The sequence below is a fragment of the Xenopus laevis genome, chromosome 2L (assembly GCF_017654675.1).
Source record: "Xenopus laevis strain J_2021 chromosome 2L, Xenopus_laevis_v10.1, whole genome shotgun sequence".
NCBI lineage: Eukaryota > Metazoa > Chordata > Amphibia > Anura > Pipidae > Xenopus > Xenopus laevis.
In genome coordinates, this window is record NC_054373.1 from 151,077,173 (window position 1) to 151,089,832 (window position 12,660).

The 12,660-nt window shown below is 37.8% G+C and overlaps 1 protein-coding gene across 2 annotated transcripts in view; it reads right to left on the reverse strand.

Annotated features, from left to right (window-relative positions):
* Nucleotides 1-651: 651 nt before the first annotated feature.
* Nucleotides 652-12,660, reverse strand: part of larp4.L (La ribonucleoprotein domain family member 4 L homeolog) — a 38,226-nt gene continuing 26,217 nt past the window's right edge. The window contains exons 12-17 of one of the 2 annotated variants that reach the window (XM_041580752.1): nt 7,717-7,950; nt 7,488-7,536; nt 6,218-6,376; nt 5,908-6,038; nt 4,680-4,833; nt 652-3,291 (exon numbers count right to left, since the gene is read on the reverse strand). In XM_041580752.1, coding sequence (XP_041436686.1) covers nt 2,950-3,291; nt 4,680-4,833; nt 5,908-6,038; nt 6,218-6,376; nt 7,488-7,536; nt 7,717-7,950 — 1,069 coding nt within the window. In that variant the 3' untranslated portion in view covers nt 652-2,949. 2 annotated transcript variants of the gene reach the window in all.

The following is a 12,660-nucleotide window of genomic DNA, read 5'->3' on the forward strand; positions in this document are numbered from 1 at the left end:
AAATAAATATGGAGAGGTCCTTATGCAGAGTTTAAGATATAAAAGCCAACACGCACACATTGTATAGGCATTTTCTGTACATGAGCTATAAGTTTGTTTGTTTTTTGCCAGAAAAGAGAAAAAAAAAAAAAAAAAGGGAAAAAAAAATATACACCATTGTAAGACACAAAAACATCCTTTCACATATCAATTACCTTAACATTATAGGATTTCTGCAGTTCACAATGAAATTTATTTTACATCTACAAATAAAAAAAAACACACAAACAGTACAATGGTTAGAAATACTCAAGTAGTATGTTTCACATGTACTGCAGAGGTGAAGGCCTAAGTCTGAACAAATGCTTTAATGTGACCGCTTCAAGCCATTCCCAACTTGTTACCAGAGGTGGGGTCAGATTATTTCTTAGTTCAAAAAATTTTTTTTTATAGACAAGCAAAATGTGAACAAAAAACACAAATTGTGCAGGTAGATATTTTCACTCTGTGTTATACACCTGCCCAATTCAAAGCTGAAAGCTTGTCTAAAAGCAATCAAACTGCAAAATAAAAGGTACAGTTTGAAACAAATTGAATCATCATAATTGGAAGGTAGTGATCCCCAACCAGTGGCTTGTGATCTCCATGCTACTTGCAAACACTTCCAATGGGTTTCCTAATGGTCTCAAAGCAGATCCTTTTTTTTTTTTTTTTTTAAACAAAGGTTTAAGACCAAAAACAAGCTGCTGCAGTATGGCAGTCAACGTGAGGCTGAGAAACACCAACCAATCCATATGCGTTACAATTCAATACAATTTCCTGCAACCATCGCTCATTTTCAATAAACATTTAGAGCTGAATCGTGGGATATACAGGCAGAAACAGTATAATTCTACCTGTATCAAAAATTCTAGGGATGCACTGAATCCAGGATTCCGTTCGGGATTCGGCCTTTTGCAGCAGCATTCGGCCGACTCCTCGTGCCTGGCCGAACCGAATACGGATTTGCATATGCAACTTAGGGTCAGGAAAGGAAATGCTTGTTTTGTCACGAAAAGTCATGTGAAGTAAAAAAAAAAAAAAATGCTTTTTTCCCGCACTTTTTCCATTCCTGCCCATAATTTGCATATGCAAATTAGGATTCAGTTCGATATCTGTCTGAATATTTCACAAAGGATTCAGCCAAATCCCAAATAGAGGATTTGGTGCATCCCAACAGACAATTCCGCAGTAAATACTGGCTGATGTTCAGGCACCACCAGCAAATTAGGATTCAGTTCGATATCTGGCTGAATCTTTCACAAAGGATTCGGCTGAATCCCAAATAGTGGATTCGGTGCATCCCAATGGACAATTCAGCAGTAAATACTGGCTGATGTTCAGGCACTACCAGCAAATTAGGTTCGGTATCTGTCTGAATCTTTCACAAAGGATTCAGCTGAATCCCAAATAGTGGATTCGGTGAATCCCTACGGACAATTCAGCAGTAAACACTGGCTGATGTTCAGGCACCACCAAATTTACCGACCTGGCCAATCTATTGGCCGGCCTATATCCAAATCTTCTGCCGATACTCATCGTCTTGTCTCCTGCCATACATGCACTGAATATCGTTCCTGTAGGGCCACCTTTATAATACCAGGGGAACTTTTTATTTATTTATTTTTTAAAGACATTATAGGATTACGGCTCAAGAGCACAAAAGATCAGAGACTTGGCTTGCTGAGCTATTGGGAAACAGAAAAAAAAGACTGGTTTATACATTGTAGATTTTGAATAAATGGTAAACAAACTAAAAAAGTTATTATTTGCGGTGTACTGTTTGAAAACTATATATCAATGAGAATCATCCCCTTAAACATTATGTGCTACGGATATGAGAAACCTCCCAACAGTAATAAACTATTAAACAGATGTGCCTTCTCCATGAAACAAGTATAGTGCTTACATTTGTAGCTACATTTTAAGTTTGCCCAAGATAAAAAAAAATCATATTGTTCAGGCCACAGCTTTGTAGTAGAACAGCATACAAAACTAAGTGAAGCAACGCCCAATGATATCAGAGCATGTACTTAGCAGAAAAAAAAAAGAAGCAGGTACATCACCAATATGTTATTTGTTCTGCAATCATTCCAGTGAGCACAAAGGACCTGCAGCAGATCCCGTGTCAGTTACAGATAGCCCTTGCTTAGTTAAGACACAGACAAACACAGACAAGCCTTTTCTTTGTACTGCCCTAACAGCAACTGCAAATATGAAGACGATGCATGAGAGAGAAGGGAAAAAAAAAGGCAAATGAGGAAATGAAAACAAATCATCTGTTTAGGGAATCATGTGCTTTTGCGTAAGCTACAATTCAAATATAATCATTTTTCAGATAGTCTGTAAGATTAGATTTAGCCGTTTAGGAATAAACGATAGAAATGTCAAAGCACTGTTTAACCTACAGTAGTAAAGAAAGTGACAGCAGTACGATCAGTTTCATAATCTGTGACAGAAACATGACAGTTACTTCACAATGACCACACTCATCACACCCATGGTATATACTTTCAAGGCCAAAATGGCATACACAGACTACTTAGCAAAGCCTTTGATTAAAAAAGTAACTTTCTAATTTTTTTTTAAATTTTTTTTTTTTAACGGATGTTATTTCAAAAAAATATTTTCTTCTCTCGCACTTCTCTATTTTTCTCAACCTTGATTGATTGATAATCAGGCAGAAACATCTGCAACTTAAAATGTTAAATTTGTTAATTAAAAAAACAAAATCAAAATTATATATATAATTTTTTTTTTTTTTATAAACATGACTGGAGCTGTCCACTGTCCTCCGCAAAGCCCATTATAATTTTTTATTTTTTGGAATTTCATTATGACTACTTCGTCAGCTGCTGAATGACAGTTGAATCCAGTCCATCCGCTGCTGCTACGTCCAGTTTTAAAGATGTAAAACTTCAAGAGTAGTTTTTACTTTGGTGATCTTGGTGGCACATATTGCTCCTTGCCATTACGTCTCATGACTCCCTGAGGTGAAGATCTACGCCCAAACTGCCGTCTCTGTTCCCGAATCTTTCCTGCTCCTGCTCTGGAAGTTCCGTTACTGCGGTGCCCTGGGGAATCTTTAGCTTTATCAAGTTTCTCGTGAGACTTTTCAAGACTCTTCTCTGCCTTATCGGGAGTACAGTTCTCTTCATTTTTGCCAGGGGATGCAACGTTTGTACGCAGCTCGCGAAGAGGCTGGACAGGAGACGGAGCTTGTTCTTTAGGAGGTTTCTGGCAAACTTCCGCATAACTTAATTTTCGAGGCTCCTATAAAAATAAAGCAAGGAATAAAACATTACCATCCAAATCCTCATTATTAAAGGGGTTGTTCATCTTCAAATGAACTTTTTGTATGATGTAGAGAGTGATATTCTGAGGCCATTTGCAATTGGTTTTAAATTTTATTATGGTATGTAGTTTTTGAGTTATTTCAGCTCTCCAGTTTGAGAGCATCTGTGGAGGTGACTTTCCCATGAACATTTTCTTAGCGTATTTAGCGAACAAACGCATTTCTCAATCCTAATTGTTCCAATTTCTCTAAAATGCTTAAAGCATACAATGCAATTTGTGATTAGGTGGTAATGCTTGGCAGTAGCCAAAGCACAATCAACATCCAAATCCTTGCTCCCAATTCAAACTGTATGTGGGAAATATACAAAGTGTCAATGAAACATAATCTCAACTATTGGAAAAATCGATTTGATGGTGTGGAGATCAAGACGGGGGATCAAGATTCAGGGTCTTAATTGGGATCACACAATGAAAATTTGACTGCTTTATCTGCATGAAGTGCGTCAAACATTTGTTCTGGTTTTTAAGTGATTGTGACATTTTTGATAATTATGATAAAAGTAAATTAAACATGTTTACTTGTTCTAGGTAAGTTTCTCCTTAAAGGTGTTTTTCACCTTTGAGTTAACTTTTAGCATGATGTAGCGAGGGATATGTATCTATAAGTATGATGTAGCAATAAAATTACATTTGTTTTTAGATGGGGGTCAGTGAACCCCATTTGAAAGCTGGAAAGAGTCAGAAGAAGGCAAAGAATTCAAAAACTATAAAAAAAAAAATAAAAAAAATAATGAAGACTAATTGAAAAGTTACTTAGAATTGGCCATTCTATAACATATTAAAAGTTTTTCAGTTCAGTTGATTTCAGATTGTTCACCAGAAATTGCTTTCCATGTTTTATTTTTGTCTGTTTTTCCAGAATCAGAGTTAAATGTTCCCGTCCTCTGGTTTTTCAGTCTGGCAGCTCAGTAATTCAGGTGCAGATTCTGAACTGTTACAATTTGCTACATTAGTTGATACATTTCTCAGCAGCATCTGTGGAGTATTAGCAACTATTGTATCAGTTCTAACAGCTGCATTTAATGAAACCCAGAGATTCTGCTCAGCAGGAACAAAGATAAGAAATGCATCAACTAAATGTATCAATTAGAACAGTTTACAGGGGAGTGGACCCCGCTACCAGGGCTGCTTTAGAAAGACAAGAAAATTTTAAATTTAAACTTCAATATTAGACAAACAGTCACAGTGAACTATCTAAAAACAACTAAAGTGAAAAAGTGTTGAAAGGTGAACAAACCCATTTAATACAGAATATAGTGAACACATTTAGCTTCCCTTTATATAAACGTAAAATACTTTCTTACCGGTATATTTAACGTAGTTGAGACACATGCAGCTGAAGTGGCTTTAGGCGGCTTTCCAGAAGGAGAAGTGCATACAGGTACTGCCACAGACGTCTGGCTTGCAACATCTTTATGGCAGGATATTTCTATTTTTTTCTCATGATGAACTGTATTACTAAAAACAAAAAAGTGTATTCAGGTTAAAGTGGACCGGTCACCCAGACACAAATACTGATGGGTTTATAGGGTGCAGCAGTTTAAGTAGTTGATTGTGAGGGGAACAATAACCATACACAAAAAGTAGTGATCAATATGAACTCCATGGGACATTGGTTTGCCATACATTTACCAATCCAGTAATCCAATATACTCACATTAGGGTAAGCCATTTATAGTGCACATATTTTCATGAGGCTGTAACCCCCTACCTAATTGCATGTCTTCTAAAAAAAAAAAAATAAGCCACAGCAGAAGAAAACCAGATGAGAGATCTCAAAGACCAACACATATATCCAAAGACCAGCATGCAAAGATCAGGATTAGTAGTGCTACAACCATATGGAAGCAAAACATTATAAAACCAAAATAAAAGGTGTCTAATAACACTACTTATTTGGACAAAACTGCATTGTATCCATGCTACAAGTATACTTAGTGTGGATGTGTGTACATAGATATTGCAGCACAAGGCACCAGACTTAACCCCTCAGATCTCATAATCTTGCAGTCATTGGATGGACAATACACCCATAGTCTGAGCAGGAAAAAAGGATCTAAGAGATAGACTGAGAATGAGATGAAGCAAAAGAAAAAGTGAAAACTTCAGGTAAAAGTTATAGCAAATAAGAGAGAGAGAGTGAGCGAGATTGAAAGAGAGACTGAGAGAAGGATGTCAGACTTATGAATGCAAGTCCCTTTCCTCTAAGCGCGATACTTGATCATCACTGGGCGATATTTAAAGTCTGGGTAGAGCTGAATCTTTTTAAATAAGCAGGGTACTTTTTTCCCCAACTCGAAAAAAAAAAAAAAAAATCAGATTTCTCGCACTAAGCAAGGTTATTTAACCATTTAGTTTTCTAACTCTTGCTTCTGCTGAGTCGATGTTGGTAGTAAAACAATTCAAGTGTATGCTGAGGCTATGATCAACACTTCTATCAAGAAGCATTTGTTATTAACGTTGTGATACAGACTCTCATACTCATTTAATCAAATGCACATTCTGCAAAAGAAATGGCCATAGGTTGCTCACCTTGGTGGTTGTGGTGGTGGCGTTAATTCATCTGTTGAAGAATGTGTTGTGTGGGTTATAGGCTGGGGGATGATTTTTGCTGGTTCTTCCTGAGCATTTGTTGACAAGTTCACAGGAGGCTCTTTATGTTCCTGGGGAAAAGGTATATACTTCATTTGTTTAAACCACTAAAATCAGGGACTAAATATTTTTTTTTTTTATTAGCATATAACTATATGTATTGAAGTGTTTTTTTCCCATTAAATCCCCAGTTAAGAAGAATTATAAATATATTGGCCAAAATCAAACCCCAAGAGCTCTAAATACTTACCTTTTCTTTGCAAATTCCTTTAACAACATCAGCCATTCTACTTTCAAGTACAGGTTCTCCCGGACTGCTTACTAAGCTTCCAGGCAAAGGGGGGAAATTCGATGCCAGCAAATCAAACTTTGGTGTCTGTGGGACCTCTTCCATTGAATTCAATGGGCGCTACATAAATATTTAAAAATACATAAATTAAGGGTATATCAATGAAAAATTAAACAGATATTCAATAATAAAAATAGTTTTTATGACACCATTAGAACTTCACAAATTCAAAATGAATATTACGCTAAAAGGAACAGTGCATAACATGGTATGGAACTCCTCGTCACTTATAACAGCCTTATATTTTACAATAGGGATCGGAGAAAACTGCAGTAGACCAGGGCTACTGGGAATCTTGTGTTATAACTTTGGGGACTATGTACATAAAAACAAAGAAAAGCCCTCAGATCTCATAATCTTGCGATCATCGGAGGGACAGTGCAAGCGAAGCCTGAGGAGAACAGAAAGAAAAAAGGATAGAAAGAAACCCATTGTAAAAAGAAAGGTGGAAGAGTTAGAAGAGTTAAAGGCAGAAAGTGAGACTGTCAGACTAATGTTTGCAAGTCCTTTTCCCTCTAAGCGCGATACTTGATCATCACTGGGCAAGGAATATTTTTTTTTATTACAAATGATTATATAACCCTGAGGGGTCAAATTAATGATGTGTATGTTTGATGTATACGCTCATCTATTGTACAATGATGAGTAATATTTTATGTTCATTTATAAATACTATATGACAGGAATACTATTGTTTAGTATAACTAATATACTAATGATGACGTGAATCACAATATCATTACTAATGCAATAAATATTACTACCAATAATAATGCACTTTTGCTTTTCTTTCAATTAATAATTCTTACTAACTGGCTGTGTGAAGACTTAAGTACGGCAATGGTAGCAAATTCACAAAACATACACTAAGGGGCCTATTTTTCATACTGTGTAAAAGTGGAGTGAAACATTACCAATGATGTTGCCCAGATCAACCATTCAGTAATTCGATTTCAACAGTTACAAAACAAATGCAAAAATCTGATTGGTTGCTATGGGCGGAATCACAGGTAATGTTTCACTCAACTTTTTACCCAGCATAATAAACAGAACCCTAACTAAGCGAGCTGATGTATTTATTCAAATGATTGTGCCCCAATAAGGCTGCCTGCAGTGGGAGCTCCCTCCTTAGTTGATCAAGTTTAAAAACATCACAAGCAGAAAAACTCACAGAAATACGATCATCATCTCTTCGCCTTCTGCCTCTAAATGTATTTCTTCTGAAAGACATAAAAGAATCCATCTATGTTGGGTGATTTTTGAAGATACAGAAACGTTTATTCAAATATATAAAACTCAGACAAGAAATCACCATATTAGGAAGAGTGGTCCCTGCTGATTGTAGCGAAAGGTGCTCTCATTCACTACACTGATTTTAAATCAAAAACAAACAAACAAACCTGCCCCGGACAGCTCCTTCTGTACCATTATGTTCAATATGCAAGGACAGCGAGTCCTTCGATGAAAAACTGTGATCATGTTGGGTTCCCAATGAAGTGCCGTGCTTCTCATTAGTATAGGACCTTGAGTTTGTTCTATTTATAGACACATCCACTAGCGATACAGACGTCGCTGTTGTGCCAACATTCAGACGTTCAGTAGGGTTGGCAGATGTTCGAAATGGAGGCTTCACACTGCACAGAGGGGAAGAACATTAAGAAGATTATGCACAAACAGAATTAAAAAAAAAAAATACAATATTAATAATGAACAGTCACCATTTGTGACAATGGAAGGTGTTTCAATTTACAGCATCATTGAGTTATAAACAGGTTAAACTGAACGTAAAAATAAATAAACATACAAGAAAGTGAGGTATATATATAGTAATGCAACCAAATTTGCCAATTTAACTATGGAGACCAAGCCAATGTTCCTACATCCCCCTAGGGTTAATCCTTCATTAATTCCACCGCTGGGAAGAGCAGAAAGAGCCATGCTTCCCGATTGTGCAGTACTCATTGAGGCACATGCAAGCACTGGAAGCTGGGCGATATCGGGTGAATCTGAATGTTCGCCCTGGGGATCGGATTACAATACTACGAATGGGCTCCAACGGGTCACAGGACAGTATCAACTCCCAATTCTAGTAATACAACTAATGATGCATGGTTCACACATGATGAAATTCAAAAGAGACTTGAACATGTTAAGATTAACAAAGGTCCAGGGCCAGATGGTATTCATCCCAGGGTAATTAGCGAGCTTAGCTCTGTGATTGCCAAACCTCTTTACTTAATTTTTCAGGATTCATTGAGATCTGGCATTGTGCCGAGAGACTGGCGAATTGCTAATGTGGTGCCTCTATTCAAAAAATGATCCCGTTCTCAGCCTCAAAACTATAGGCCAGTTAGTCTGACGTCAGTATTAGGAAAGCTTTTCGAAGGGTTAATAAAGGATAAGATACTGGACTTCATAGCAAATCATAATACTATGAGTTTGTGCCAGCATGGTTTTATGCGTAATAGATCTTGCCAGACTAACTTAATTTCTTTTTACGAGAATGTAAGTAGAGACCTCGATTCTGGGATGGCAGTGGATATGATTTACTTAGACTTTGCTAAAGCATTTGATACAGTGCCATACAAAAGGTTACTGGTTAAATTAAGGAATGTTGGCCTGGAACATAGTATTTGTACCTGGATAGAGAGCTGGCTAAAAGATAGACTACAAAGAGTGGTGGTAAATGGAACATTTTCTAATTGGACCAGTGTTGTTAGTAGAGTACCACAGGGCTCTGTACTAGGTCCCTTGCTTTTCAACTTGTTTATTAAAGACCTGGAGGTGGGCATTGAAAGTACTGTTTCTATTTTTGCAGATGATACTAAATTGTGCAGAACTATAGGTTCCATGCAGAATGCTGCCACTTTGCAAAGTGATCTGTCTAAACTGGAAAACTGGGCAGCAAACTGGAAAATGAGGTTCAATGTTGATAAATGCAAGGTTATGCACTTTGGCAAAAATAATATAAATGCAAGTTATACACTAAATGGCAATGTGTTGGGAGTTTCCTTAAATGAGAAGGATCTAGGGGTCTTTGTAGATAACACGTTGTCTAATTCTGGGCAGTGTCATTCTGTGGCTACTAAAGCAAATAAAGTTCTGTCTTGCATAAAAAAGGGCATTAACTCAAGGGATGAAAACATAATTATGCCTCTTTATAGGTCCCTGGTAAGGCCTCATCTGGAGTATGCAGTGCAGTTTTGGACTCCAGTCCTTAAGAGGGATATAAATGAGCTGGAGAGGGTGCAGAGATGTGCAACTAAATTGGTTAGAGGGATGGACGACTTAAATTATGAGGGTAGACTGTCAAGGTTGGGGTTGTTTTCTCTGGAAAAAAGGCGCTTGCGAGGGGACATGATTACACTTTACAAGTACATTAGAGGACATTATAGACAAATGGCAGGGGACCTTTTTACCCATAAAGTGGATCACCGTACCAGAGGCCACCCCTTTAGACTAGAAGAAAAGAACTTTCATTTGAAGCAACGTAGAGGGTTCTTCACAGTGAGGACAGTGAGATTGTGGAATGCACTGCCGGGTGATGTTGTGATGGCTGATTCAGTTAATGCCTTTAAGAATGGCTTGGATGATTTTTTGGACAGACATAATATTAAAGGCTATTATGATACTAAACTCTATAGTTAATATAGGTATGGGTATATAGAATTTTAATTAAAAGTAGGGAGGGGTGTGTGTATGGATGCTGGGTTTTCATTTGGAGGGGTTGAACTTGATGGACTTTGTCTTTTTTCAACCCAATTTAACTATGTAACTATATAACTATGTAACTAGCTGATGTGGTCCTGGATCGTACAAAAAACTCAAAATTTATATCATTCGAGAGGACCCGTCGGGAGCCCCCACGCATGGGCAGATAAACTACCGAATCGGTCTAAAGGACTGATATCAGCAGCTTTAATCACCTTAAGGGTCCTGACACTTGTTAATAAACACTTTTGCAGCAGATAACACTGCCTCGTTGTGCTCCTCTTTGTGGCTAAATTAGCAAATTTGGAGCAAACTGTGAAAGTTCAAACAACACTTTTGCTTGAGCATTCCCGAGTGGAAGTCCAATTTACACTGCTACATGTGTTTCAGGCACCACATTTCCATACAGGGTCGGACTGGCCTGCCGGGGTCTTGATGGGCCACTAGGCCCTTTCTCGTTATTTTGCCAGTACACCATAAACATAAATTTTTGACGAGGCAGGCCATTCAGACATTACTCCAAAATGCGGGTTGTGGGCCCCCACCAAAATCAGCAGAGCACCAGGAATAGCCCGCAACTCCCATCGCCTATAAATCTGACGGTAGTGCGGTCTGTTTAACTTACGTAACTGGAGGCTTGGAGCCGAGGACCCTAATCACGTCATGTGATTAATGGACCCAGCTCTCTGATGTTGCTAGCGTCTGGCCTGCTCTGTGCCTGCACGAGTGCACAGCCTGGACGTAAAACCTATGTTTCAGGCAAGAGACAGCAGACTCCATCCCCACTTGTGCACTTCTATAGGTGCAGCCCTGTGATTGTAAGGCTGCATGCAGGGGTGGATTATATATTGTGTGAGAGCAGAAGTGCAGATCTTGGCTTTGGCACAACTCTCAGGTGGCACATCAAACCAAACTTTGCTGGCTGCATTCTCTGCTGCAGCATTACATAAAGTGACACAGGTACTGACTTTTTTTTTCCATTTTACTTTATTTTCATTTCCAGTTTTAAGTGCCACTCTATGAAAAAACCGAAGGAGGAAACATGTGCATAATATTTATGCAATCAGGGCTTTTTCTAGGACAGTTAATTACTTAATGCTGTACATCCATGATGAAACCAAATACAACTTGGAAGGGTAATTATCACAGAGTGTGCAAATACTTTACTTTCTAGAAACATACAATAAACAGTGTCTGAATTAGACAACCTCTGTTTCATCCTATAATATATGTGCAATAATAAGAAAATCTTATCTGGCCGAGGAAAATGCCAGACCATAATTTGCATGCCTTTCTTGAGTAAAACAATACAACTGGAAGGTTTCTGTGCGATTGACTTGGTGGTTGTACTTGAGTGAGAAGTTGGACTAAAGCAGCAGTGATAAATTAAGTTCTGTGCCAAGAAATAAAAGGGGATGTTTAGTATAATATAGATTAGCTAATATTAAGCAAATTTTCAGTTGGTCTTCATTATTTATTTTTTAAATTTTTTTAATTATTTGCCTTCATCTTAACATTTCTATCATTCAAATGGGGTCATTGACCCCATCTAAAAAAAAAACAAATGCTCAGTCAGGTAATTGTTATTGCTACTTTTTATTACTTATCTTTCTATTCAGGCCTCTCTTATTCATAGTCCAGTCACTTATTCAAATCAATGCATGGTTGATAGGGTAATTTGGACCCTAGCAACTATATTGCTGAAATTGCATACTGGAGAGCTGCAGAATAAAAAGCTAAATAACTCAAAAACCATAAATAAAAAATGAATGCCAATTGCAGGTTGTCTCAGAATATCGCTCTCTATATCATACTAAAAGTTAATTTATAGGTGAACAACCCGCATGGCTCTGTAAAAGAATAAAGGCTGCAGCACTCCAGATGGTTTTTGCACTGAAAACATTTAATATTGTTACGGCCACTCCAGTTTTTAAACATGTTAATTTTGATATTTGTGGGTGCTATTTCGAACCGGGGGGTAGTGTGGGCCCTTGAGATGAGGTTTCCTGGTGGGCCCCAGGTACCCCAGTCCGACCCTGTTTCCATAGGTTTACAAAGGAACAGGTGGAAATGTGTTTTGACTTATGCTTTTTTTTTTTTTAATCCCACTACACTTGCTTTGGTTTCCATTTCAACTCACAATGGCCCTAATAAAGTGGAGGGAACAAAGGGAGAAAAACTAGGATGCAATACGTTATTTATTAGCCGTTTAACAGACAACATGATTTGACTCAACATGTGTATTTAGTAATGAGATAAACACAATTACTATGAATTTCTGGTTGCCAGAACAATATCCTGCCTCAATAAAATGAGAAAACTAACAAGAGCCCATTTATTACTCAATACTGCCAAAAAAAGAGATTATGTAGACAGTTGGGGCTCATTTATCAACACTGGGCAAATTTGCCCCATGGGCAATTACCCACAGCAACCTATCAGTGATTAGCTTTTTAAAGCAAGCTGCAAGTAGAAAAATGAATGCAACAATCTGATTGGTTGCCATGGGTTATTGCCCATGGGCAAATTTGCCCAGTGTTGATAAATGACCCCCAGTGTGAGGTCCTATGTATGCCCACACATCCACAGACATGACATTCCACTGGTTTCATACTGCAATGACTTCTACTCAC